General features: G+C 41.8%; 1 protein-coding gene across 1 annotated transcript; it reads left to right on the top strand.

Moving 5' to 3' along the window:
* Positions 1-216: 216 nt before the first annotated feature.
* Positions 217-25013, top strand: LOC141010743 (TGF-beta receptor type-2-like). Its single transcript, XM_073483828.1, has 7 exons — positions 217-478; positions 4052-4193; positions 6124-6314; positions 11233-12008; positions 12902-13043; positions 21634-21758; positions 23819-25013. The coding sequence occupies exons 1-7, from the start codon at positions 406-408 to the stop codon at positions 23996-23998; spliced, it is 1629 nt and encodes a 542-aa protein (XP_073339929.1). The 5' UTR covers positions 217-405; the 3' UTR covers positions 23999-25013.
* The last annotated feature ends 1571 nt before the right edge of the window (positions 25014-26584 follow it).

Below are 26584 nucleotides of genomic sequence, written 5' to 3'. Positions count from 1 at the left end.
TATTTTGGAGACATGTCATTTCAAGTCCTGCTCTGCTGGGTCTCAGCCTCTTTAATGACATGCTTCAAGACCAAGCCACATGAGCACGCCTGAGGAGTAGAAGAAGAAGAAGAAGAAGAAGAAGAAGAAGAAGAAGAAGAAAGAAAAAAAAAAGCTGTCCAACCCCTCTGAAGATTTCCTGTTTCATGAAAAGTGCATATAGGGCAAGTCCTGCCTGCTGTGTTTACTCTGCGTCTTCTACCCGGAGCTGTGAAGGCGTTTTTTGGAGAGAGAGAGAGCGACAGAGAGGGGGGGAGCAACAGGCGGACAGAGCGAAGTCCGCGCCGGTGTGTGTGGATACATTAACCCGTTGTCTTGTCTTCGGTAAATTAATGAGAAAGAGAGGAGTTTACAGGCCGTTTCTCAATGGAGCTACTTCGGTTTTCCGCTTTCTGGTGTGGAACGATACTCTTTGGTAGTATCGTGCTCGAGGAGGCGGGTGAGTCTTCAACTTCTAAACTTTATTTAAAAAAAAGTTTGCTACATAAGAGGAGGGTTTGGTGAAAAAAACAAAAAGCTGTACCGAGCGCTTAAAAGAGTCACATAAACTCCTTCTGGAGTACAGACTATACTTACATGACGTCGCTTTTAATTAAAACACCAGGAAATGCCCAAGTGCGCACGTTATTCAGCCTCACTCATCTCACGAGCCCTCTTCTCGCCAGCACCATTACTCATCCTGCCTTTTCCCTCGAAACGTCAATTAATCGCTGTTTACGCTCTCACAGGAGGGCATCACCTGTTGTAACCCCCCTTTTTAAATGGCTTATCTCTCATCTTTGATGTGAACCTTGAGGAAGACAGGGGTTTTACCTTCATCAAGTCCCAGCGGCACCAAGTGGCTTTGACTGCTCCTAATCCTCCCCCCCTCCTCTCTGCAATTATATGTAGCCCTGGGTGACAATTACTACCATTCATCCCTTTCCATGGCCCGCCTCCTGGGTTTAAATGACATGCTCTTTTAGAGGAGTTGCTCTAATGATATAATTACTCTGGCTCAACCACCTTCCTCCCACCACCACCAACACCAGCAGCAGCAGCAGCAGCAGCAGTCAGGCATGGAGTCACTATCCACCCCCCCATCAGTGCTGATTCACTTCAAAACACCTCGTCAGTCTGCCGGGAAGAGCTTCACATTGCTCTGTCAAGTTTAGTTTAGTCTGGAGGATGGTATTTTGTTTGTTTGCATTTGTGACTGTCTCGATTAAAGGATGCGTTCCACTCAAAAAATTACAATGTCTGCTCGCCCCAATGCCGATGGAAAGTCGTGTGAAGTTTTGTAGTCCTGCAAAACATTTTCTGGAGCTTCACACCAAAAAAACATGGTCGCAGCGTTCTCTGAAGAAGATGGGGACAACCAAAAAAATAGTATAAAATGGCTCGATACAGCTCGTCCGGAGTGATCCAAGTCCCCGGGAAGGCTCAAGATCCAAACCTGGCTCGGAAAAGTTGTTGTTTACACCCTTTTTTAAAGCTGATATCTTCACTGTAGCTGCTAAACTAAAAGCATTAAGCCTGCACAACGTCTGAAGTTGGATGCAGGAGCTCGAAAGTGTTCATAACTTCTTTTCAAATCAGTTTGGGATCACCTTTTGGCAGCTACAGTGAAGATTTCGGCTTTAAAAAGGGTGTAAATAACATCTTTTCGAGTCGGTTTGGGATCTAGGGTCTTCTTCCAGAGACCGGGCGAGCTGTATGGAGCCATTTAATGTTTTTTTTTACGTTTAAAAACAAGTCCCCATCTACTGCAGTTTCTTTTAGGAGAATCCTGCAACAGTGTTTTCCTGCAAAGCTCCAGAAATGTTTCGTGGATGATGAAACTTAACCCGACCTTCCGGTGACTGGACAACGACTGAATTTTCATTTCTGGGGGAACGTTTCCTTTAAGACGAGGCCAGGAAGCATTATCTGCCTGCAATATCCTGCCAGCTTCATGTTACAGTATCTCGCTCGGGCTCTCTGGGAGAAGTTGACGTATCGTCCTGTAGATTTGCTGCTCTTTCACGCTGCAGGATGTACAGTGTTTCTGTTGCTGCAAAACCGCAGGTCCAACCCCACCCTTCAGATTGGCTGAAATGACACAGTAGGCTTTTTGTGGCAGGCTAGGAGCACACAAACACACACACAGCACCTTCTTCTCAAGTCGGTGTGAAGTCAGAGGCAAACACGTTATTGAAGTAACCTCTTTCACCGAAGTCTGCTTTCACTTCCCCGACTCAAACGTAATTTTGAGGTCATGTGATCAGATCTACGGTCAGCCAGTTATTGTTTCAGACATGTCACACGTCTGTTTACGACACTTCCTCAGGGGGGTGATCTTTAATCTACAGTAAGTGTGAGAAAAGAAGCCAGTAGCTCACTCGGTTTGGTCTCGTGTTGTGAATGTGGCTGCTGAGAACAGGTGCTTCCTGTGCACATGGAGACAGCATATAGTTGAAGTGTGGTTATGTGGTTTTACTGTAGCAGCCCTGTCACATGTTTTTTTAATTTCCTCTGTATTCGTGATTACACTGAGATCAGTTTATCCGTCAGTTTGCATTATTTCAGAAAGTCTTAAGGAGTCTTTGTCACGAGGAAATGTCTCTCTCTCCCACCCTCTGTTTGCTCAATAGGCTCGGCCTCATGTTATCTTCATTGTATCGCTTGAGTCATCGGTGTGTACACTCGTATCGACTCATCAAGCAGTAGGAAAGTCATGTGGGATTGTCTGTATGACACATTCTTTCCTGAACCGCTGGTCCTGGGAAATTTGGAATCTCCTTTTTTAGGATCATTTCCAACTCTTAAAGACACAAGATCCACTTTCCACTTGTGCGTTTAAGTGGTGGGAAGTGCTGCCTTTTAGGGAGAGGAAAATCAGAGAGGAGATGAGAATAGGGTCGTAACTTAAGTTTATTTTCATTTTCGAGTAATCAATTCATCATTTAGTCCATAAAAAGTCACAGATTATTGAAAAACGCTCATCATGATTTCCCAGAGCCCAACATGATGTCTTCAAATTGCTTCATCAAAGAAAAGCAACAAATCCTTACATTTCAGAAGCTGGAACCAGCAAATGTTTGACGTTTTTGCTCAAAATATTTGCCAATACAGTTTTTTGATAGATTAATAAATACATTGTTGCATCTCTAGAGGAGAGATTATTCATCTTCCTTGTTGCTCCGTCTCTCCTTTCCATGCCAAACAGAGGCACGCTGCCTGTCTGATCTTTATCATTAACAGCCTCAATGCAAGGACAGCCTGCAGACAGCAGTCGGAGAATTTCTGCACAAATACTCCAACACGTACACACACGCACACACATTTCTGCCTCTCTCCAAACATTCATAGACACTGAAACATAACGTCGCCCTCTCTATTTTTTAAATTTTTTTTTTGATATTCATGAACCGAGTTGGCACAACACCTCTCTGTATGGGGAGCCGACTCATCGGCTTGACAAATTAGAGCCTTCCCAGCGAGGAGATGCATCCGTGTTCTCTTTGTTTGTTGTTCTTGCCTGTCTCGCAGTTGTCTCCTTAGATGATTATCAAACCCACAGGCACTCATCACACAATCCTGTCTGTCTCACTGATATGGGTCTGCCTGCCGGCAAAGTCAAGTCTGAACAAGACCAAAGGAGGTGGATGCCACTGTGTGCTGCTCTTATTGTTCAGACTTCACAGGGAAAAAAATCTGTCCACCCCTGTAGGACAGAATAGTTTGAATTTTCTTGTGGTTTTGTTGAATATCTGCTCCGACTTATTGGCACATTCCAAAAGACTCCCATCCTTTAATCTGTTTGAAGCTTTTATTGCTTTTCATGCTAATAAATAATCCTGTTAATGATCATCATGGAAGTGTTTTGCATTTCCGACTAGTTTGTTTGTCATTTTGATGTCAAATGCTGCTTATTGAATCCAGTTGTAAACAAGGAAATGGAGTCCGTTTTATGTTTTTATGGACTGCACTGAACTATTGTTGTCCCCAAATATCTGTCTTTACCTTTCTCACTTCTCCTCTCTTTTACCAGAGGCCTACATAATGAAGCCAAAGAGACTGTGCAAGTTCTGCGACGTGCGGGAGACCAGCTGCATGGGTAAAGGAAGCTGCAAGGTGGATTGTGAAATTACGTCCATCTGCCCCGATAAACGAGATGTGTGCGTCAGTATCTGGTAAGTGTCCCCTCATCCGAACACAGCGGCTAAATTTTCAGATCACATGTATGTATAAATGAAAGCAAGAGCTATGACGCAAAATGGTTTCAGACATAAATGAGTTATTTAGGTCATAATACTGGGACTTTTCCATTGGCCGCACCAAGCCAAGCCGTGCCATTCCCTGTTTTTGCCACTCCACAGTAAAAGCTTCTAAATGACTAAATAGCAGGACTTTTATTGTGAAGAATTTATAGGAAATGAAACGTGTTTAACACAGATTTAGCAGTGCTTTGTTAGCAGCTGTTCTACCATGATACTTCACGGAGGAAGAGTATTTATAGCAGCTGAGTCAAACCAAGTCGAGGCGAGGCAGCACATGTGTATGGAAAAGCCCCCATACATGTACAGACAAATAGAGCCGTACTAAATAGTTTGTATCTTTAAACCCTGAATTTCAGCCCAATTCCAGGTAAAGATCAGGCTATAGTATTATACGATTTCTAGAATTAGGGCCCACAAAGCTTTTTGTTTTTAAATTGTTTTCAATGAGAAAGGATAGTTTTGTTTTTTTCCCCGAGAGCTTCGAGTTGAAAACCTCTGAACTTTTCAGAAAGGCACTGGTGACGTCACAGTTGCCCTTTTTTCTTCTTCTTGGAGTGGGCGATGATATTCACTGTATCATTTTCTCCCACGAATCGCGTCATCCACCCACATCCTCCCTGCTCTGCGGCTGATAGCTGTGACGGTGGGGACATCACCATTATAAAGCTCATCGTCCAAAGTAAAAGGACAAGCGTCCTCCGTTTGGTGCTCGTGGTAGAAAAGAAAATGAAACGGTTGTCAGTGGTGGTGGCTGTGTGGGATTGTTTACCACCTGAGAATGAGACACAGAAATCGACTATCTTTCACAAGAATCACGTATTCCACCATCAACAGGTCAGTCCAGCAGTAATCGAACAGTGCAGTGACTTACACTATAACTACAATAACAATAAATCAATTTCAGCTCTATCAAGTTTACAGTGAAATACTTGAAACTTCCAAAGAAAAAGATGATATCATGTATCTGCATTCACTAGGGGCTTGGCGTTCCATTTATTTTGACAAGTCACTACATTCATTTTCAGGATTTTGTTCAAGGATTTTTTATCAGGGTGTCATCATAAAATAACAGACAGTGGAAAACCTCAATAGAGGCTTCGAATACAAAAAAAAAAGATATTCAGTACCACCGAAAGTGAGGATGCGAGGGCACAAGATTCTTCTTATTAATCAGATCAGGGATCGTTTCCTCCCAGAAGCCCTGATGTGACCTTTCCTTTGAACACTTTGTCAGTCAGCAGTTTGCTGAAGACAGTTGACCGGATTATGACAGCACACGGGCGCCTCACCCCCCATCGGCATCAAATCTGACTCTGAATGTGAGAAGCAGCAGGAAGCTGATTTGTGTTGGTGTTAGGAGCTCAAGGCTGTGCTGCTGTTCTCATTATATTAGCAATGTTGTGGGCCTGTTATGAGCTGAGGTCAGCAGAAATGGACAGCGGCGCCTCTTTAAAATGTTTCTCGTAACGCTGCTCGGCGGGGAGGAGAAATTTAAATATGTATATTTGTGCGGGTTCAGGGTTTTCCTTGTTTCCTGTTTGTAATGCTGTTTCAAAATCTCGCTGGTTGTAAGTGTGACTTCTGTATTGCAGTCATTTGCATAATGCTGAGACTGTGGGCTGCTGAAAGAGACACATTTACAGTTACTACTTTATCACTGCACGGCTGGAAATTGGCATTATTTGCAGAACTGTGTATCTGCCGTCATTGCCTTGTTACATGATAACACAGATCTCGGAAAAGGAGACTTCAATGGCAAAATATTTCTAAGCAAAGACCACAAATCAAACATAATCCAGTAAACAGCTGTTTTTTTTCTCTGTGCCTGTTTTCTCTTTCCAAGGAGGAAGAAGGATGACAACATCACCTTTGATACAGTCTGCCATAACCCAGCTCAGAAGCTGTATGGCCTGGTCCTGGACGATTACAACAACAGCAAGTGTGAAATGAAAGAGAGAAAGGGCATGGGCTCACAGTTCTTCATCTGCTCCTGCTCGGAGGACGAGTGCAACGAGCAAATCTTCTTCGACACCTGTTAGTCAACAAACAAAATATTTCACATACTAACCCTTTATTTTCACCCACTCTTTTCTACATTATGAATTTTTAGTGCTTTTAAAATGATACATAGTAGTAATCTGGTAAAATGCAATAATCATGTACTACAACAACCATAGGTTGTATGTTGCATAACATGCAATGTCAATAAATTCTCTTCCACCTGACATTAATGGAATGATTCAGTATTTTGAGAAATATGCTACAGCTAGCTGCTGTTTAGCATAGCACAGCAGTTCCTTAGTAGTCCATCGCTCTTGCACCCGTACTTTCTTTACAATGGAGCAATAGTGCAGTAGCTTTGTTGTATGTAGGGCTGCTACTAACGATTATTTTCATTATTGTTTATTTTCTTGATTAACTGATTTGCTGTCTCACCTATAAAATGGTGAAAAATGTCAATCAGGGTTCCCAAAGCATAAGACGACGTCCTCAAGTGTCTCATTTGGTCAACAACCCAAAGTTATTACTCTAATAGAAGAGGAGTAAAGAAACATTAATTATATATTTGACAACTCGTCAATTAATCATTGCAGCTCTGTTTTATGCACGTAAAAGTGGGACTCTTCGGTTCTTATATCTGTTAAACAGAACATGGTGACATCATACTCATGGCCAGCCTAATAATATCACACCAGTAGTTTTTATCAGCTTGTCATGTACGGCGTCATGCATGGATGCAAACACGTGTGCACTGTAATTCTCTCCAGATGCGTGATTACAAACAGGTTTGGCTCGTAGACTCCGGTTACAACACTGGCTCTGGAATCAGATGTATTTTGACTACAGCATCCAGGCAGTAATAACACTGAGGTACATTTCCGAGACCTGGCTCTGCACCGAGAGCCAAATCGAAAGCATCTGCACAGTGCAAACCACGTAATGGAAATACATTCTCTTACTCTTGAGAATGTCTGTAACTTCTCAGAGACTAACATGAGAAAGTGTTGTAATGACGGAGCTCCAGCAGAAATGAGAACCACAAGGCAACAATAACAGTGAATTTAGGGGAAACTACCTCTTGCGTTATTAGTTAGTGACGACGGTTCCTTTGTAGAAAGCACTTTCCTGATTGAGCTTTCACTTACCGTATATGTTTTCCCCATAACTGAAAGATCCATTTATGACACTTCAAAAACATCTCAGGGCCATTACTGAAGTTAGAGGAAATACTAAGTTGTTTGTCACATACCAGCTTGAATACCTCAGACTCACCATGGCAACAGCAAAACCCTCTTTCCGCACAGTTGTGGTGCTGATGGCTAATGGTGATTTTAATCATGCTTTCAGAAACACAGCTTCAGAACAAAAAGGGTGTGATACTAGACGAATAAGTCATAATAACGAGAAGAAGAAAAAAGTGAATTATTTTTATTTTAACTTTTCAGACCGAGGGACAAGTGAACTGCTTGACATGGTGTAAAACAGGAAATGAAAAGAAGTTCCGTTGCATTGCTGTATTAGATTCAGTGAGTCCTTCACGTCCATGTTTGTCCTTGATCCATGACTTTGACTCGTGTAAAACCATTCATAACCTCACGTCCAGTCTGTTTGCCTTGGCACAGAAGGGAAAAAAAACAGTTCTCTAAGCAAAATAAATATTCAGTAGGGAAATCACTTGAGATTCAAACAAGATTTCCATTTTTTTCCAGAATTTTTCAAACTTTTTACTGGTATGTATCAGAGAGAAGAGTTGTACCAAATCCGAAAGACATTTCCTGAACCATTTTTTTCATTAAGGGATTGTTAGAGACTATTTACTTTACCAGTTATCAACCAAAGTGGTTTAGGTGCTAGTTTGGAGCCAGTGCCTACTCTGGCTGTCCAAATGCAAATGACTGTTTCCAAAGAACTGGCTCCCAGTCAGGAAAACTCACTTTGCTGGTCTAGAACAAACAACCGCTTACGTCAGGAGCTGGGGGTGTACTTAAGGTATCAAAGAACCAACTAAAACTGATTATGATCCCCATTTCTAAAAGCCAAAACTAGTGTAGCGTGTTCTGACTTAGCCATGGGAGAATAAATAAAAGATTTTCATCACGAGCGCCAAATCGAAGCAACAGTGGGCCGAGGCCCAGTCATGTTTGGATGCCAATGTAGGCATGCAAAGCCAGGAGCAACACTTGTAGAGAGTCGATGTCGTCTGCCATAGTTGTTCGTAGCAATGCTGGGAAACTAGAGACGTACACTGTGACTGAATTACGTGACTCTACGGTGGCTCTCACGCCCGTGGAAAAGCAAACCGTTTCTTGAAGGGTTCACAGGTTGAACCAACCCACTCCGAGCTGGCGCTTGCACCAGCCCAGAACCAGCACATGATTTGCTTTGGTCATGGAGGTTTAGACATCTTCTAGTTATTGCTTAAAAATAGACAACTTTTCAACTTTTCCCCCCACAAGTGTTTCCGTGTGTGGCAGACAAGTGAACACAAGGCTTGTAGGGAACCATCTATACGCGGATTGCGTCATATTGTTTTTTACAGCCAGTCGGTGTTTACTTCAGATGATTAAGTTAAAGCAACAAAGCTGTTTACAAAAAAAAAACAATTCAATGCACTACAAATCACTGGTTTAAACACTGACCCAGTCTGGGGTTAAAATAGCATCAAAGCAATCCTGGGTTAATTTTACACAGTACCAATGGGCTGTTTTGAACCAATGTTGGTATTATTTTTACATTATAGTTGGGTTACTGGATCAAAACAAGCCATCTGCTGAGTGGTTTCCACCCACAAGTGTTGGGCACAACACCCAAATCCCCGAAATTTAACATTAAGACACACTATAATTCACAATTTTTGCCACTCACCAAACCATTTTCTCCTAAACCTTCAATATTTCATATTTTAAATGGGGGTTTTGGCTCAAAGCTGAGCGAGGCAGGGAGGCACAGTGACAGGTTTGTTGTGAGAAATAGCTTCTCAGTCTATGAAAATAAAAACAAACTGGTTGGGGCCATGTTGAGGATTTCAGACATGTGGTTTCCTGTTTAGAAAAAAAATTGGAGGGAACACAGAAGGCTTGACGGGGCAGTCAGTCGTCCTCCTCCCTTTTTTCAACCCAACTCTGCTCCTCACATCCACACTTGCCTCTAAATTGAGTTTCCTATCAGCAAGTTGTGGACATTTTGAGCATATTTCTGCCTTTTTGCAAAGAAATCGCCAACTAGATGTAAAAGTAGGAACCTGTCGTAGCTAGTAATTTTTATAATGGAAAAAGTTGAGGAAAGTTTTGTGGCACTCTAGACTGTATAAATGATTAAATTTAGAACTCATCAAACTGTGGACCAGTTGGGGTTTTCTTCTTTATTATATTGTGTCTGGTGATATAGTTTTTATAGGTCTTCTTTTATGACTGCAGCTTCAAAAACCGGTCCATAAACACAGCACAAGTATAAACTTTCACTGTTTGCCAAAACCGTAGCAGCTCCCAGACACACCACGTCCTAAATTATAAGAATCAGACATACACTATAAAGAGACACAATATGTGGTTGACTGGGTCAGGGTTTGGAGCAGATTGCCTTTGTGGCCCAGACGCTAACTTTAACTTTCTGATGCTTATAGACATTCCACAAGGACGGGTCAGGTTCCTCTGCTGTTCTGAGAATATTACTTTACTCTTGAGACAGATGCCGATCTGCTGAGACGGAATTTGAATTTATTTTTATTTTTATTGTTGTATGATTATACCATTAAAAGCACAAGTGGAAAAACACAGTGTTTAAAAAAGAAATTATGTGGTGGTCGCACAGAGAAGAGAATAATATCCAGGAGAGTGATAAAATCTCCCACTTTTTAAACCGACTCGTTGTAGATGTTTTTTGTTTTAAAAATGTTTGTTTATGTAATCTACAGTTCCTTAACATCTGGGCTAACTTCACTTTTACTTTGTATACTGCTGTTTCCAAGATCAAGAACTAACTTTTAAACCTGCATTACCAGTTTTTGGCTGCTTGGGATTGAAAAAACAAGTTGTAAACACAACACTGAAATATTAGTCACTTTACAAAGTTGAAATTGCAAACATGTGGCATTTTTACACAATCAGCAGACACGGAGTAGCCATTTATTGGCATACATCTGGAGTCATGTTTCTTATGATCTGATGAATCTTAAGTTCAATATTTACTCTACTTTTAGGTCTGTTTGGGCCACATCAGCTCCTGGCGCTTAAAAGATGAGTTCATCCAGAGCTTCACAGCAAAAAAGCATTGCAGCATTTTTCTAAACAACTGAAGTAGATGGGGACTTGATTTAAAACATAAAATTGCTTCATACAGCTTGTCAGGTGTTATTCAAGTCTCCGGAAGCCCTGAGATCCCAAATTGATTAAAAAGAAATTATTTACACCTTTTTTAAAGCCCAAATTTTCACTGTAGCTGCTCAGCTAAAAGCGTTGTGCACACCCCCATCTGAAGCAGGTGCACAAGCTTAAACACTTGTCAAGGGTGTAACGGTTGTCAATTTAGGATCTCCTCTCTTTTTGGGTTCACTTGTCCTTAAAGCAGCTAAAAGCTCCACTTGGTTCATTGGCACGTTGTTAACTTCCTCGGTCTGTTGTTTGGTTTTGCAATAGTGTACAGTTGGTTAATCAGAGCATTTTTGCTGAAAACAACTGCCTGTTGCATTTGGAAACAAGGTTGTTGAGAGCTGTGGATGTGACTCAAACCATAAAGTTGTTGTGAAATCAAAACGACAAGCTGTGAGATGCCAAAACTCTTCTTAGAGCTGAAGAGAGCTGCAGAGTTGGGGTATTCTGTCAGTTTGTCTATACAACTGACATCTCGCATTACATAAAAATATTCATTACAGTAACACAGCTTTACACTCAGTTATATAAATGTGGGCATCTTCATCCTCATCATCCTGATCCTCTGACCTTTGCTCCCTCAGACATGGACTCCCAGGTGGTGGCGGTCATCTTAGTGAGCCTGGTGCCTCTGCTGGTTATGGCCGTTGTCGTCATCACTTCCTTCTACTGTTATCGGGTCTACCGCCAGCGGCAGGCCAGCTCCAGACGCAAGAGGGGTCCTCAGCTGGACTTCAGCGACGCTCACGCCATCATGATAGATGACGAAGGTTCAGACAGCAGCTCCACGCACGCCAACAACCTCAACCACAACACAGAGCTGCTGCCCATTGAGCTGGATGTTCTGGTCGGAAAAGGACGCTTTGCAGAAGTCTACAAAGCCAAGCTGAAGCAGGGCTCCTCAGTCAGCGAGGAGCAGGGCTTTGAGACAGTGGCCATTAAGATCTTCACATACGAGGAGTACGCCTCCTGGAAGAACGAGAAGGAAATCTTCTCAGACGCAGACTTGAGACATGAAAATGTGCTCCACTTCCTGACAGCAGAGGAGAGGAAGGTGCAAAGACAGTACTGGTTGATCACAGCTTTCCATCCAAGAGGGAACCTCCAAGAGTACTTGATTCACCATATTGTGAGCTGGCATGACCTGTGGATGCTCGGGGGATCGCTATCGCGTGGAGTGGCGCATCTTCACAGCGACCACACCACCTGCGGTCGCTACAAGGTGCCCATCGCGCACAGGGACATTAAGAGCTCCAACATATTGGTGAAAAACGACCTGACCTGCGTCCTGTGTGACTTTGGCCTCGCCCTCCGCCTGGACAACAGTCTGTCTGTGGATGAGCTGGCCAACAGTGGGCAGGTAAAGCCTCATAATCCTAAATTTTATTTGGTTTTACTTGACTTCTGATCCCCTCAGAGATTAAAAAAAATATATATATATCTATATAAATAAAAATCCTCTCCTGCTATAAATTTTGCTGGCACTCCAGACACGGACCATTCCAGGTCCAGCCATATATTTCTTCTGAGATATTTATCAGACCCTGAAAAGATCACTGCTATCAATCAAACTTTTCATTTCTGATCCTCATCTCTCAGGGACACCATCTCTTAATATATGACACCCTCTTATTTATTGTCCCCAGATGGCTAATGCTGATAGAAATGGTGTTGTAAGTGTTCTTAGGTTGTCCTTTTATTACACTCACAAGACAAACAGGCCTGATTGATTCTTAATGGACTCATTACGCTGATGTAATAGGCCAGAGTCATATTAGACTCTGTTATGAAAATGACTAAGGCTTCACCCTTTGCTGCGCAGCACACCTAATGCATTGTAAATGCGCTCGACGCATTTCCAGGAAGCGCCGGTGATCACATTTTCCGAGGTGGTAATTATGTGAAGACAAGCGATGTGTTGAGCTCAGAGCTACCTTTGTTTTTCCAATTATATTATACATCAAACAAGTTTAAATTCAGATAAATGTGATATGAGTTCTGACTACAGCGCAAAATTACCACCTGTCACTTGATTAATGCAGGTAAACAACTCCTACTGCCAAGATTGTCTACTTAGCTGTGCTTTTTTTTAGCTAAACGACTCCCGTTTAGTCGTGAAAAGGTTTTTAAAAAAGTGGCTTAATTGTGCAGGTTGCCAGCTCCCCTTTAATGTAGCACCCAGTTTAAGCAATATAAAACAATATTATACATCATCTGTGGTGTCAAGGACTTTAATTACATCTTTTTTCTCAGGTGGGCACAGCCAGGTACATGGCCCCAGAGGTGCTGGAGTCCAGAATCAACCTAGAAAACATCGAGTCCTTCAAACAGGCTGATGTTTACTCCATGGCTCTCGTACTGTGGGAGATCATCTCCAGGTGTGACGCAATTGGAGGTAAGATCAACACACATGGCTGTAGGATGAGAAGCTGTTTTGATCAGAGGCCTGAGATCACAATCGCATGATGTGGTTTTGCAAAGGAGCTGCTTTGATGCCCCAGTGAGAGAAATGACTCAATGCTAGATCAATACTTGAATTTAGATGGAACTGCTGTCAGAGTTGTTCAAAAATGTTTGCTTGTTTAAGTTTCACGCCAAAAAATCTCATCATGTTCATCTAAAAGTCAGACCAAGAGCTATCAGAACTCAGGCAAAACATTTTGCCTTTTTAGGTTGAGCAATTTTTAGTAATGTGAAAAATTAGGCTTGAAATGAATAATTAATTGGAAAAAATTAATAAGTAAAATCTCCCCAAAAAACACAGATTTGACACACTGCTGTCGGCTTGTGTTGGTGCCGAAGTCAGTTCTTAGCAGCAGAGATGTAAGAAAGAGTTTGTGATATGGACGTAGTTTGTCCCTCACAGAATACTGGGACAACAAGAAAACAACAGGTCTGAAGTCGGTGTTTTGTCCACACCAGATTCTCTGCATATAACTTTCATGGATTGTAGATATGTGTATATGAGCCGAAGAGACAAAACGAAACAAAAACAAAAAACTGAACAGACACTTAACTTTTTGTTTTTGACACGGCGGATATCCACGGTGACCATATATCCAAAAAGCATCCATTTTCAGCTGTGGCATTTTCCATAATGATCACCTCATACACCTTTTAGCTGCCGCTGTTTTTTGGAGGTTGGAGATTTGGACTTCTTAAAGGAATAGTTTGACATTTTGGAAAACGCACTCTTGCAGGGAGATGATTGAGAAGCTTGATACAACTCTAATAGCTTATCATAGCTTAGCATAAAGACCACAGGGAAACCACTAGTCAGGATCTGACCAAGGGTAACAAAATCTGCCTATCATCAACTGGTAAAAACTGACGAAAAGAGATGCATCTTCCTTTCAAATTTCATGGAAATCTGTTCAGTAGTTTTTTGTGTAACACTGCGGACAAACTAACCAACCAACCACGATTTTAGATCTTGAAGGTGTCCACAATCAACTTCTCAGGCAAATGGTGTGTGGGGTGGGGAGGGTCTGGTATTTAATTTCATCTTACGTCTGTTCCCAAACTTCACATAACCTTATTGACTAGCAGATCTGCACTGATATCTGATATCGATGATTGGATTGAATGATTTATTATGGCTCTGCCTTGGGTAATGGTGGATGGGGAGCTTGTGCCAAAAAGAACTATCTTTAATGCAATATTATGATTTATCGGCCAAATTAAGTCTGGAAATAGTCTACAGTGCATTTCGAATTTGAGAAATAGAGCTCGTCATTTAGATCGTGGATTGTGATATTATTTTTGGTCTGATCACCCACCCCCAGTTTATCACGATCAGTTGTGTTTTGTGGATGCCTTGCTTTAAACATGATGCCCGGTGCTCCCACTGTAAACATCACTTGTGACCTTTACCGTCGTTTATAATAGAGGTAACCGCATTTTCCTTGTTAAATTAGAGATTAGCCTGGGCCTCTGAGTGTAAAGGAAATCAATAGAAGCACTGATTGATGAAATTCCCTCTGCGGTCTGTGTAAATATCCCCAGAAATACTGTAAAAAGAAAAATCGCCTCCACAGCTCGCTTGACCTCTGAGGAATACGCCGTCACATTGACGACTTCACCAATTAGGAGCGCAGTGACCACCTTGGGTCCACTTACTGGACGTGTCACGCCACACGACAGGACTTATGTGTGCGCCGTCCACGACCCATTAATCACTGTGGGAACAAAATCTGAACGTGTCAAACGCACAATTCATCTTGCAGAAGTCTCAAGGATCAGCCTTCACTTTCCTAATGTACCGTTACTTGTGTTTGTCATTCTGCGGCAAAAACAAGGCCAGGATATGTGCAAATAACAGAAATGAGTGATTATCTGAAGGCAAACCACAGAGCCGTATTTCACTTCGACGCTCGGTTGTTTGTTTTCACTTCCCTTTAGTGTCTCTGTGGTGCCGCTTGGTTCTCTGACTGCTCCTGTCTCCATTGTGTCAGACCAGTGATTGAAAGCCGGGTTTGGGCATGAACGCCTCTACTTTAGCGCTTTCCTGTTTTGCCCCCGGGATCCTCCCGGGAGGGCCTCCTTGAAGTGTATCGCGCAGTTACGCTGCCCAAGAGTCCTCTCAAGAAAAAACATGGCTGAGTGACCCACAATCCCCTTTGCTTTTCCTTCCCAACAGCAAGAATATGTGCGCCCCGCGGGTACACCTTTTGAAAAAGAAAATAGACTATTTCCTGTTTTGCAAAGAGCGCAGTCCCCGAGACGTGCTGTTCTCAGAGTGAAGCTGCAAGTATGGATGTCTCCTTTTTGTATGAGGATGTTTTGCGGCTGATGTCTCATGAGAGGAGCGCCGACAGGATACATGTTGGTAGAGACGGACTAAATGAACACAGGCTCCCTGGATGAAGGTTTCTGTGGCCTCGCTTGGTTTCCTCTTGAGGGATTAGAGGGACAACAGCTTGATTCATCCCACTCATCCTCCTCCATCATTCCGTTCATTTCTGCCTCATTCCTTTACTTTGCATTCATTTAACACTGAACAGGGCAGCAAACGTTATTTTAGACCCAGTTTAAACACATTTTTCTGACTATCCTTGCACAGAAACTCTGTCATCCTCTTCATCTAAACTTTCAGCTCAGTTCATCTACCCTCTTCTCTCTGTCTGTCTTTTTTCTTCCTACCCTCAGGCAGGTGAGGCAGCAGTTAATTACTCTCCCACTGCACTGTAACTCTGCAGACAGCCATCCAGCTTTACTCTTGCCGGCACAGACAGACAGGGAGGACAGACTAGCATAGATTTACTGGAGAGAGGGGAAGCAGAGGGCTTCCCAGGACCAGAATAGAGCCTATAGATGGAAGCAGCTGGAATAGTTTTCAAGTTTTTCTCTATATCTCCACATTCTCTAGACTTGGCAACTCTCCGAGACCAGCAGAGGGGTGCAATCTGTAGTTCATTAAGGCCAAGGAGACGTTCTCATGCTGAAAGGTGAAAACCTTGTACAAACTCAGCCAGCCTTCTACCTGCTTAAACCCTGAGGACGGCGGAAAGAATAAGCTGCGTAAATGAGTTGCAGTAATTTGGTTTTGCTTCACTTGTGGCCAAAAAGTCTCCCTCCAGATAGCGTGTTGGCAGAGATCTGCTATTGATTCGGGAATCAGAGCTCCATGAGAGTAAAGCTGATGTGTTTACAGAGTGCACTCAAAGAGTTTCATGCTTTCACGCTGCCAGTCTTCTTGTTTTTCCTGTAGTTGCCAAGCTGTCCCTGGAGGTCGGTGAGTCACTAATGACACCCTGAGTGCTCACCTCACTAGAGACAAAATATGAAACACATGTGCACGCACACAGAAATTCAAAGTGACACATCCCTGGGCATCATTATAATGACTGGGGTGAAGCTCTGGTTTCCTCTTGACTCTCTTGTCTCTCTTGCCACCTGCCAGTGTGTGTCTGTGGGAGACAGATGTCTGATCAGCGCTCTGCGTCTCAGTGGCAAACAGCCACATAGCTCCTCTGTCACAGTTTCCTGAGGCCTTGGTCTGATCTGAGATCTGCCAGGCGAGGAGAACACAACCGTCTGTCGACAGCGCCAGTCAGACAGCCATGAGCCATCACTTTGCTTTCTTTATCTTCCAAGACTATTAAGACAGAGGAAGAGTTAAAGTGAGAGGGTAACAGAGAGATCGACACACCTCTGAGAGACGGAAAAGCGGGATTCAAGGCTCAGACCTCTTTATCTCTGCCTCTATTCCCTGCGATGTCTCTCCTGTATAATTTAGCCGGTCCAGATTTAGGGCTTGGAAAGACTATGAGGGCGTTCCTCAGGCGGGTGGGGCTACGTCGGGGGATAATGGTGGAGTGGTGTTGAATGTGGAGCTGCAGACGGAGAAATGCCTTCGGTCCCTGGAGGGAGAGGTTGGGCTAGACTGGAAAGGAGAAGAGGTTAGGGCAGCTGCTATCCAGATGTCAGACCATCAACTCCTTCAGGCCTGGAGGGCCTGATGGTACAATGTGTGTGTGTGTGTGTGTGGGGTCCACATTTGGGGACACATTTCAGATTTCAAACCACTTGATTATGGATCAATTGGGGCTAAAATGTGCCCAATTTGGTTTCCCTGAAATAGTATTTGGTCTCCTTTTAATGGGGTTAGGTGAAGGTTAGGGCACATATCAGCTATAGTTAATGATAGGGTAAACCTCCAGGGTAAGTCAGTGCATGTGTCCAAAATTAAGCTCGGCTAACGTGTAATGCACATGCATACATCTGTACTAAATGACTTTAACAACCTGTGAGGAACACAAACAAATGTCGCAGCCACCGCAGTCTAACAAGAACCAGCAGAGGCGGCTGGGAGTGGATTAGTCAAAGTTTTTGTGCCTGACTCAGACAGATTTTGGGAAACAGACACTGTTATTGTCATCACATAACTAATTTATTTCCCAGTACATGTCGAAACTCTGTGCAGATCTGTTATTCTGAATGATTTATGTGTGTAGGTGACAGAACTTGTGTTCTTTTTCTCCAGTATTTATGCTTTGTTGAGCATAATTAGACAAAAATGTTAACTTGGAAGTGGAGCAGAATAATAGTAGCAAACAAAATATCAAATGCAGCTATGAATTATGCTTGCAATTTAGATTGTGGATAAAATAGCCACATCAGTGGCTTGAAAAAGCTGCCTAGCTCAATAACTCACAGTTGCTATATTGATTTCTTGATTTGCCACAAGGGGGAGCCAACAGCTCTCCAGTCATTGCAAAATCATTAACCTGTCACCATGGCGAAAGGCTCAACTTGGCTACTGTATCCTCCAAATCAAGTTAAAATGGTTGTGTGGAAATACTATGGATTCCACACTAAAGGACAGGAAAATGTCCATGGTTTGTTTACTTTATTTATGCAGCGTGGCTTTACCTTATTTAAGATTTGTTTTTGTGTGTTCACGAAACATTTTGGGTTTACATGCTTAAATGCTCTAAAAACACATCAGTTTTCTCATACTGTCCAGTGCAACAGTAATGTTTTCCCCCTCTGTCTGAAACATCTGTTTTACCCCCCCCCAATACCCAGTCTGCTCTGATTGGTCAGCTCACACACGCCTGAGCCAGCACTGCTAACAACAACAAAGCATCTGTGCTAAATCAATTTTTACTTGCCAAACTAGCTGTCAGGCTCCCATTATACAAATGCGTGACATGGTGATGTGTTGTGATGTCACAAAGTCACAGAACTAAAGGCGGGACTACTGACGAGGCGTTTCATGAGCAGTGTTTTCCATAGGAACTCCTATTGTTGCGGATGTTGACCTTTTTAACTTTCAAGATCTTTTACATGAACAAGAACAAGCCTATTGATAGTATAATTAAGCCAGTTCACCCACCCATACATATGTGTGCTGTGGTCCTAACCAAAACAAGTAAAAAGGTTAATGTATGACAGGGCTATATTTAGTTGGGATAGTTGAAGTGCAACACTTGGAGATTCCCTGAAAGAGGCCATCAGTGATTGTAACATGACTGTCATGAACGTACATCACAAAGCTCCTGAAGGGTAATAGAGATTGAGAAGTGTCCTCACTCTGTAGCTAAGTTTAACTCAGAATCCCAAACCTGCCTGACAACTGGCTGGAAAAATAGATATTAAGGATGAAATATGTGCTAGCATTGCAAAACCCACATCACTACTTGTCAGCTGTCGTAGGAGCAGTATAAGTTCCTCATTGTTACTCTGCTGAACTTGCTCGCAGGAATCTTGTCAATATGCAGTCAGTGTGTGACTTTTGCAAACCGCAGCATTCCTGCTTCCCCCTGTGTTGTGTTTTCAATAGCTTTTACTAGTTCGGGTTTAATTTAAGGTTTGCCTGGAAAAACCGTCTTTCCTTTTTAGGGCAGGATTGGCCAATCTTTCCATCCTGCAATACACGCTGTTGTTTACACTGCAAAGTGCTCACTAGTATGATTCATACATTTTGGACCCATTGTCTGAACACATAAACATGTTTTCCTAACAGTTTGTGTAGTGGATTTGCAGTTAGACAATCCCTCGGACCTGTCAAAACAAAAAGAGATCCGTCACCTTTTCTCTTAAATGCCGCTTGGGTGGGGCAGTGGTTAAACTTAAGTACCAAAGCAGAGGGACTTTGCTTGCCAAAAGAAAAAACAGAAAGTTTCTGCCTTTTGGAAAGAGTCATCGGTCGCTGTAGTCTTACTCCCAGAAGCCTTCAGTTCCTGTCTGTGGGCTTCAAAACTTCCTGTGAGCTTCTTTTTAACGAGTTTTGAAAGAGTGAAATGTGAAATGTCATCTGGTTCATCCTACAAACTGTATAATTCTCAAGTAGTTTACTCCAGTCAACACTTGACCAAACAGCTGTAGACTTTTTGTCATTTGGTATACAGTATAGTAATCGGTGTTGGAGGTAACGTGTTACAGTAATATTACTTTAAACAGCACCGGATTGATTTAACGCGTTTTCTAAAAGAATATGCAGTAATATTATTCCAGTTACTGTGTCCGGTTGCACATTACTCCTGAAAATAAGTGTTTATAGATGATTTTCAACCTGGTCAGACCTGTTTCAGTTAGCTCAAAGCTGCTGATAAATGTTTTAACTTTTGTCAAAGCCCAGGTGAAAATAATAAATGATAAATAATAAAAGATAAAAACAAGCAATAAAAACAACAATAAGGGTAAAAATAAAAAAATACATGTAAAAGCTTGTTCTAAAAAATGTTAAAGACAAAATAAAGACAAAAGAATAAAGGGTAATGATAAAACATGAATAAATAAGTACAAACATTAAAACTATACCTATAAGCCAGAGTGAATAAATAGGTTTTTAGTTTATTTTCCTTTTCCTTCTCTTCTGCAGTTATTTTTGTGAAAGTAACGTAAAAGTAGTGTAACTCATTACTCTGCATAAACAGTATTATTGTAAAGTAACATGTTACTTTCAAATGAAAGTTTTACTTCCGTTTGGAAGTAATCCTACACTGATAGTAATCACATACAAGATGTGGCTGTTCACCTGCAGAGACATGCCGGCCTCGTGACGGGCCGGGGTTACTGCACAGCTCACCGACTCCTGCTGGTTCTGCTTTGTTCCAGTCGCGTAAACACTGTGGGACAGATTTACGGACAGGAAAGAGCAGGACAAGTCGGCACTGTGCCTTTCATTCAATTTATTTTTGAAGTCTGTGTGTATTTGGAACCAAATATACAGTATAATAGCAACAGCTTGTTACGCAGGCAGTGAGGAGGTGGGTTCTTTGTGTAAGTCCAGCTTCAGGTTTGTATCAGAGCTGCACGCTTAAAATAATAACTGAAGAAACAACAGAAACAGATTTTACAACAAAAGAATGTAAATATAAAATCCAAATAAAGACAAATACCTCTACGCAACAGTAGACTTATCACACGCAGCCTCTTGTAGCGAAAGTGTTTTCGTCTGAAACATCACAGTATTTGTTTTTTTCATTAAGATCCTCATTTTTAGTCGTTAGTCATCGTTCCGACCGTAATTGGTACAATTCCGACTTCTTGGGTAAACACAGTCACTTGACATTATTGTGCAACAACACAGACTGTGAAATGAGTCGAACATACAGAGCAGTCAAGTTCTGGCTTGTAGTTAAAGCTGAAAATTGCAATAACAATGCAGCGTAAACACGTCTGTCTTTCTGGAGAAGGAACGTATAACAGGTAGATGAGAGGGATCGTTGTGTTCAATAACAGTCAGCAGTGACAGTTGATTTAAAGTTTTTAAAGCAGCCTCACAGAGGAAATTGTGTCTGTTTTCTGTGTCTGTCTGCTTTTTCTTCTCCTGGTCATCTTTTTAATCATTGAAAATCCTCTCGAGCTAATTATTAACTTCAACATTCCTCACGCAGTCATGTGCTTCTTAATCCCGATGGATTCGCTGAAACTCGACGCTTCAAAGCACACCGGAATGTGATTTGTTGTCTTCGTCTGAGGATACATGAATTCATGTAAGATAAAGTATCTGTGGAAACTCCTGACCCACAGTTTCCACACTATATCCTGCATGCCGACGCTTTGAAATCCTTCCCTAAGTAAACTCAACTGGTAAATTGCCTTTGACAAGCATCCTGGACTTGCTTGTGTAAGAGAGCTGACACAAAGCCAGAGCTGCGTTGGTGAGATGCTTTAAGCTCCTTGGCGCTGAGGGTTAAAATGTGATAATAATAAGTGTTTCTCCTCGGCAAATCTCCCCGCCGGCCCCTCTATCAGCAGCGCAGGGTTCTTTAGCTGCTTGTGCTGCTTCAGTGCTATTTAAAGTTTGCAACCTGCAGTTTTAATTTAGAGCGCACAGTGAATCCTTTGAGAGGTGTTGTTGATGTGAGCGCTGTGGGGCACTGCCATCTGATCTCTCCTATCTGTTCGACAGAGCTTTCAGTAGATGTGAATTCAAACTTTATTTCATGTACAAAACAACAAAACCTCAAAAAGTTTAAAGAGGTCACGGCCTAATTTTTCTGTACGGGTTTCTTCTTGTTGTTGTTGTTCAGAGGTGAAAGAGTACGAGCCACCTTTTGGGAACCTGAGGGAAAATCCGTGTGTGGAGAGCATGAAGGACAGCGTTCTCCGAGACCGAGGAAGACCTGAGATCCCCAACAGCTGGATCAACCACACAGTAAGAGGCAACACATATACATGCTGCCTGTGACAAGCTGCTGCTGCTGTGTGGAAACCTTGCAGCTGCTGATGTTCAAACCTCATGATCCTTTTTAGTTTGGTGTTTAAAACCATACCAGAAACACGGTTAAACTTTTACTCAGATATGCACTCATTTATGCTCTGTGGTTTTATAAATTAACTCTAGTTTGTTATAGTTTTTCAGATTTGCCATATCGTGTTTTTGATTTATGTCCTCCAGCGTCTTTTCTGTCCTGTCCTCGTTGCAACTTTACTATAAATTAATTAGGACTTTGACTTTGAAACGCACGTAAAGCAATCAATAAAGACGAAGGAGTGAGCAGCAAGGGAAGCATGTCATAAATAAAACACAGAAATTAAATAAAATACACAAATAAATACCCTTCATTAATAAAATACATTAAAGAAACACTATCAAATATTAAACGTATAAATAAAAACTCCATCATTCATGCTGTACTAATGCTTTTTGCTATTTTTCTAGTTTTTTCCACACTGATGTTGATTAATGTGCACTTCCCCTTGAAAGATAAACAAATAAAAAAGTAACAGCATTTGTTAGATAACCTACAAAATGCATCACATAAGTTTTCCACCAAACTCTTTCAGGAGTTATAGAACGAGACACTGGGAACCAAACGTCCTCATTGTGCAGTCTCGTTTGCTTTTTCTCCACATCTGGCAAATTAGACGGATGAGGAACAATTGAAATGACAACAGCAATGTTTGAGTTGCAGTTTTTACACGAGGACCGAGTCATCAGAGTCACAGACACAGAGTCATCCTGTTGTTCTTTGCTCAGCACTTTGTCTTGTTGCCCCTTCTCGCCACACTGAAACAATCAGAAATTAAAAGTCTGTCTGCCTCCTCCTCCTTCTCATTGTCTTGTTCAAACATTTTACCTCTCTGTTTTGTAACTACTGATGGAGACAAACGCTGAATTTGTTACGTACTGGTAACAAGAAGTGTTGATCCCATGGCCTAATATCAAAACTAACATCCTCCAGTAGGTCCTTGTCCTTAAATTGAAGCTGTAAACAAGCAGAAGCATCCCCGCTTCTGTGTTTTACCAGTCTACAAACTTTAAGCTGAACCATCAGAAAATACTACGCTCAGAGCAGGACCTGCATCATAAAGGAGATAAATGTAGTTCCTAGTTCTGCCGGTCCAAATGCAGATACACTCCCAGAGTTCCTCTCAAAGTCTTTTGTCCCCTGGGAAAGTTCTTGCAGTGGAAAATAGTTGTCTGCATTTATTAAGGTATACTGCTAAAGGTTTTTTTTTTTTTTTTACCTATTTATTTATTTATTTCATGATATAACGGCATCGATGAAAGTTGCAAAAATTAGATGGCAATACTCACGTGCACTTGTGCCTCAAGCTTCCATCTGCATTAACTGTTTAAAACTGTGAATGGTTTCTGTGGACTGCAGAAAGTATTCTAATGGGGATCCAATAAAATAAACAAATAAATGGCTATCATTGCATCTGTAAATTAATCTTGACGGATTTTAATCTTGACGGATTTGGTAGAGGAGTGCCTTGTGGAGGCTCTGACCTCTAGTAGCCTCTAGTTTGTTTGTTTTTTAAGATTGGAAATCCCTGTTTTGTTTGTCTTAAACGCAAGCATGACAACGCCGCACGCTGTCGACTTGATACACAGTCGTTGAAAGGTAACGCTCAGAGAAAAGAAAAATCAAACGCAGTCTGTAGCCTGCTGATAATCCCGACATCAGTAGTAGTATCACCATTCCCCTAAAGTTTCAACAATGATTAAACATTATACCCATGAACGCAGAGTTTATTGCAAGACTATTGTATTAGACTGCATTTATTTTAGCTAGCTATACCTAAAAAACTGTCAGCTCCTTTTTTTGTGTCCACTCACACCTGTACACAGGCACAGACTGACATATAACCACACATGAAACTTCATAGTTTCATCTTGAGATGATGATATGCTGTCACAGTCAGTCTTCCCCCCCAAGTCAGTATTATTGACTGATTATGTCTGTGCTCTCCCATTACCTCCTGCAGGGCATCCAGCTGGTGTGCGGCTCCATAGACGAGTGCTGGGACCACGACCCGGAGGCCCGTCTGACAGCCCAGTGTGTTGCTGAGCGCTTCGCCGACATGGAGTACCTGGACAAGCTGTCAGAGCGCTCTGACTCAGAGGAGAAGATCCCCGAAGAAATCATTGTGGTGGATGAGAAGTAGAGCTGATCTGAAACACTGCCCCAGCTAGGGCGGCTGAGGAATTACAGCCAAGCAGCTGAAGAAATTCCAAGTGGATGGATTGTTTGCTATTGGATCATCAGAAATGCGTGATGGAGGAGCAAACCGGGAAAGATGAAACAGGACTGATACCAGAAATGGACTCCAGATCAGAATCAACATAAATATAAACAGCAGCGACCGACTTGATTTGTTTTCTTCATGCTTCAAGGACCTAGGTCAAGTCGTGAACAAACAGGGAAAATGCATTGTAAAGCTTTTTAAACACTATTTGCACTTTACCAATAATCTATGCACACCAAATGATATATATTCAGTGCCTTTTTTATTTGTTCTGACAGTCGGGACGTAACGTATTTGGAAAAGGGTTTTTAAAAGGGAACAATGTAAAATGTTAAGACGGTTAATAACACTAATATCCCCCTTAAATGCATACTTAAATGTTTTCCTTGGTGTCAATGGGACCGGATGACAGTCCAACGCAAGATTAAAGGTGCAAGTATAATTTCTTGTGGCATGAAATGTAAATTGGCAAAAGCAAAGGAAAAAGGAAAAACCCATCCAAGGCTATAATCTGCAGGGAAAGCTGATTTATCTCAAGGACTATGAATTTCAAAATAAAGACGGCAAAATCAGCCTGAAAGGAAAAAGAGAACAGATATATACTGTGTGTGTGTGTGTGTGTGTGTGTACACGTGTGTAAGAATGTGTGTGTGTTTGTACGTGTGTGAGAATGTGTGTGTGTATTACTCAGAGGACTATGAAATCCAAAAAGGAAAGTCTGTGTAATCAGACGAAGAGAATAAAAGGAATATAAATATGTATAAAGGACTTTAAACTGGAAGTTCCTGCATGCTGCCTATATGCTATGAACGCTGAGCTTCTTTGTAAACTCTTTGTTACTGAAAAGGGAATTCTGATCCAGTGATCAGAAAAGATCTATATCAAAGTCATTTTTGTATAAAAGTGTAAAGCCATAATTAAAAGTATTACAGTACTCCTTGTCTCGGTTTGGCGTTTTTAATGCTATTATACTGCTTAATACTTTAACCTTTGGTGCCATATATGATTATTTCCCTCAGGGTGCTATGTGAGATGATTGGTAGTGCTGATTTGACATTGTGAACCTCTTTAATAGAAAATCTGAGCTGCTTTACAGCCCAGAACGTATTATTTTCAGCTCCACAGCAACAGTTAGAACATGATGTATGCTCAGCTCGCAGATTTATAAAAAGACCAACAGTGCTATTCATTGTCCTACATAACTGCCATCCTCACAGCTACATTATGCAGTATGCCGATATTTCTGACGGTAAACCAAACAACTCCCTGTTATTGTTGCTAATCCCACTGCGAATCAACAATTCTGTGCAGCTTTAAACTCAATGTTTAATCAAGTCCCTCCAGCTCTCTCCCATATGTAAGACTGTGGTTGGATGCTTAGTTTACAGTGGTGGAAGAACTAACCAGATCCTTTAAGTAAAAGTGCTGACACAACAATGTGCAAAGTAAAAAGTCCTGCACTCTAAATCTTAAAGGTGTAGTTTGTAAAACATTGCCAGCATTCAAAGGTAGATCTAAAAACAGCACTGCTGCTCTTCGCTAGCTATTCTTAGCTGTAGCTAGGTACCGTTAGCTAGACAGCTCAGACCTCAGATCACCACGGGCAACGGGGTATGGTTCTGTTTTTCTGTTTGGTAAGGAAAACAGATGTAAGTATTTCCTATTTATATCACCCCTTACAGTACAAAGTGGTATTACGGGACAGGAAGGGATGGGGCTAGCTTGTTAGCATGCTAACTTCAGTAGATATCAGTGCAACACAGTACATAGACGTCTCTGATGTAACATCAATACTGTTGTTTCTTGTCACTCTGTTGATATTAGGTCATTTTTTTTATGTTTTAAACTAAACAAAACTAAATTCTGTCCATACTAATCGAGTCTTTTGGTATGTAAAGATATCATCTAAATTATCGCAGAGCTCCAGCTCCTGCAGGATGACAAGCTCAGTAAAAAAAAAACACCATCGTCGACGCCCGTCAGTTATCCTCAGCTTGGAACAGGAAGTTGATGTTCCAGTCCTCGCACACTGTGACACAAACTTAAATCATACCAGTAACCTGCATATTTTATCATACATACTGTATGCACGACACGTTTGCATGCGCTGTTGGCACACACATTCACTCATTCATGGCATTAAAAAAACACCTCATTCATGATTACACCGAGGCCATCGTGATGCTTCAAATTGTGGGTGTTATCCAAAATATGACAAATCTGTCAGACTGAGTTGTCACACATTTTAATGGTGGCAGTTCTCTATTGACTGACAGACAGTGACTAATGCTTTTATATTGTGTGTGTGTGTGTGTGTTTGGATATGTTACGTTACATTACTCACGTTGTGGGGACCTATTTTGCTTATGGGGACAAAATTGCAAGTCCCCATAATGTACCATATTACATTTAAGGGTGAATACTTGCTTTAAGGTTAGGGTAAGAGTTAGTGTTAGGATGAGTCAAGCAGTGGTTAAGGTTAGGGTGAGTCTACGTCAAGTCCCC

The sequence above is a fragment of the Pagrus major genome, chromosome 16 (assembly GCF_040436345.1).
Source record: "Pagrus major chromosome 16, Pma_NU_1.0".
Taxonomy (NCBI): domain Eukaryota; kingdom Metazoa; phylum Chordata; class Actinopteri; order Spariformes; family Sparidae; genus Pagrus; species Pagrus major.
This window is presented reverse-complemented; position numbering and strand designations above follow the sequence as displayed.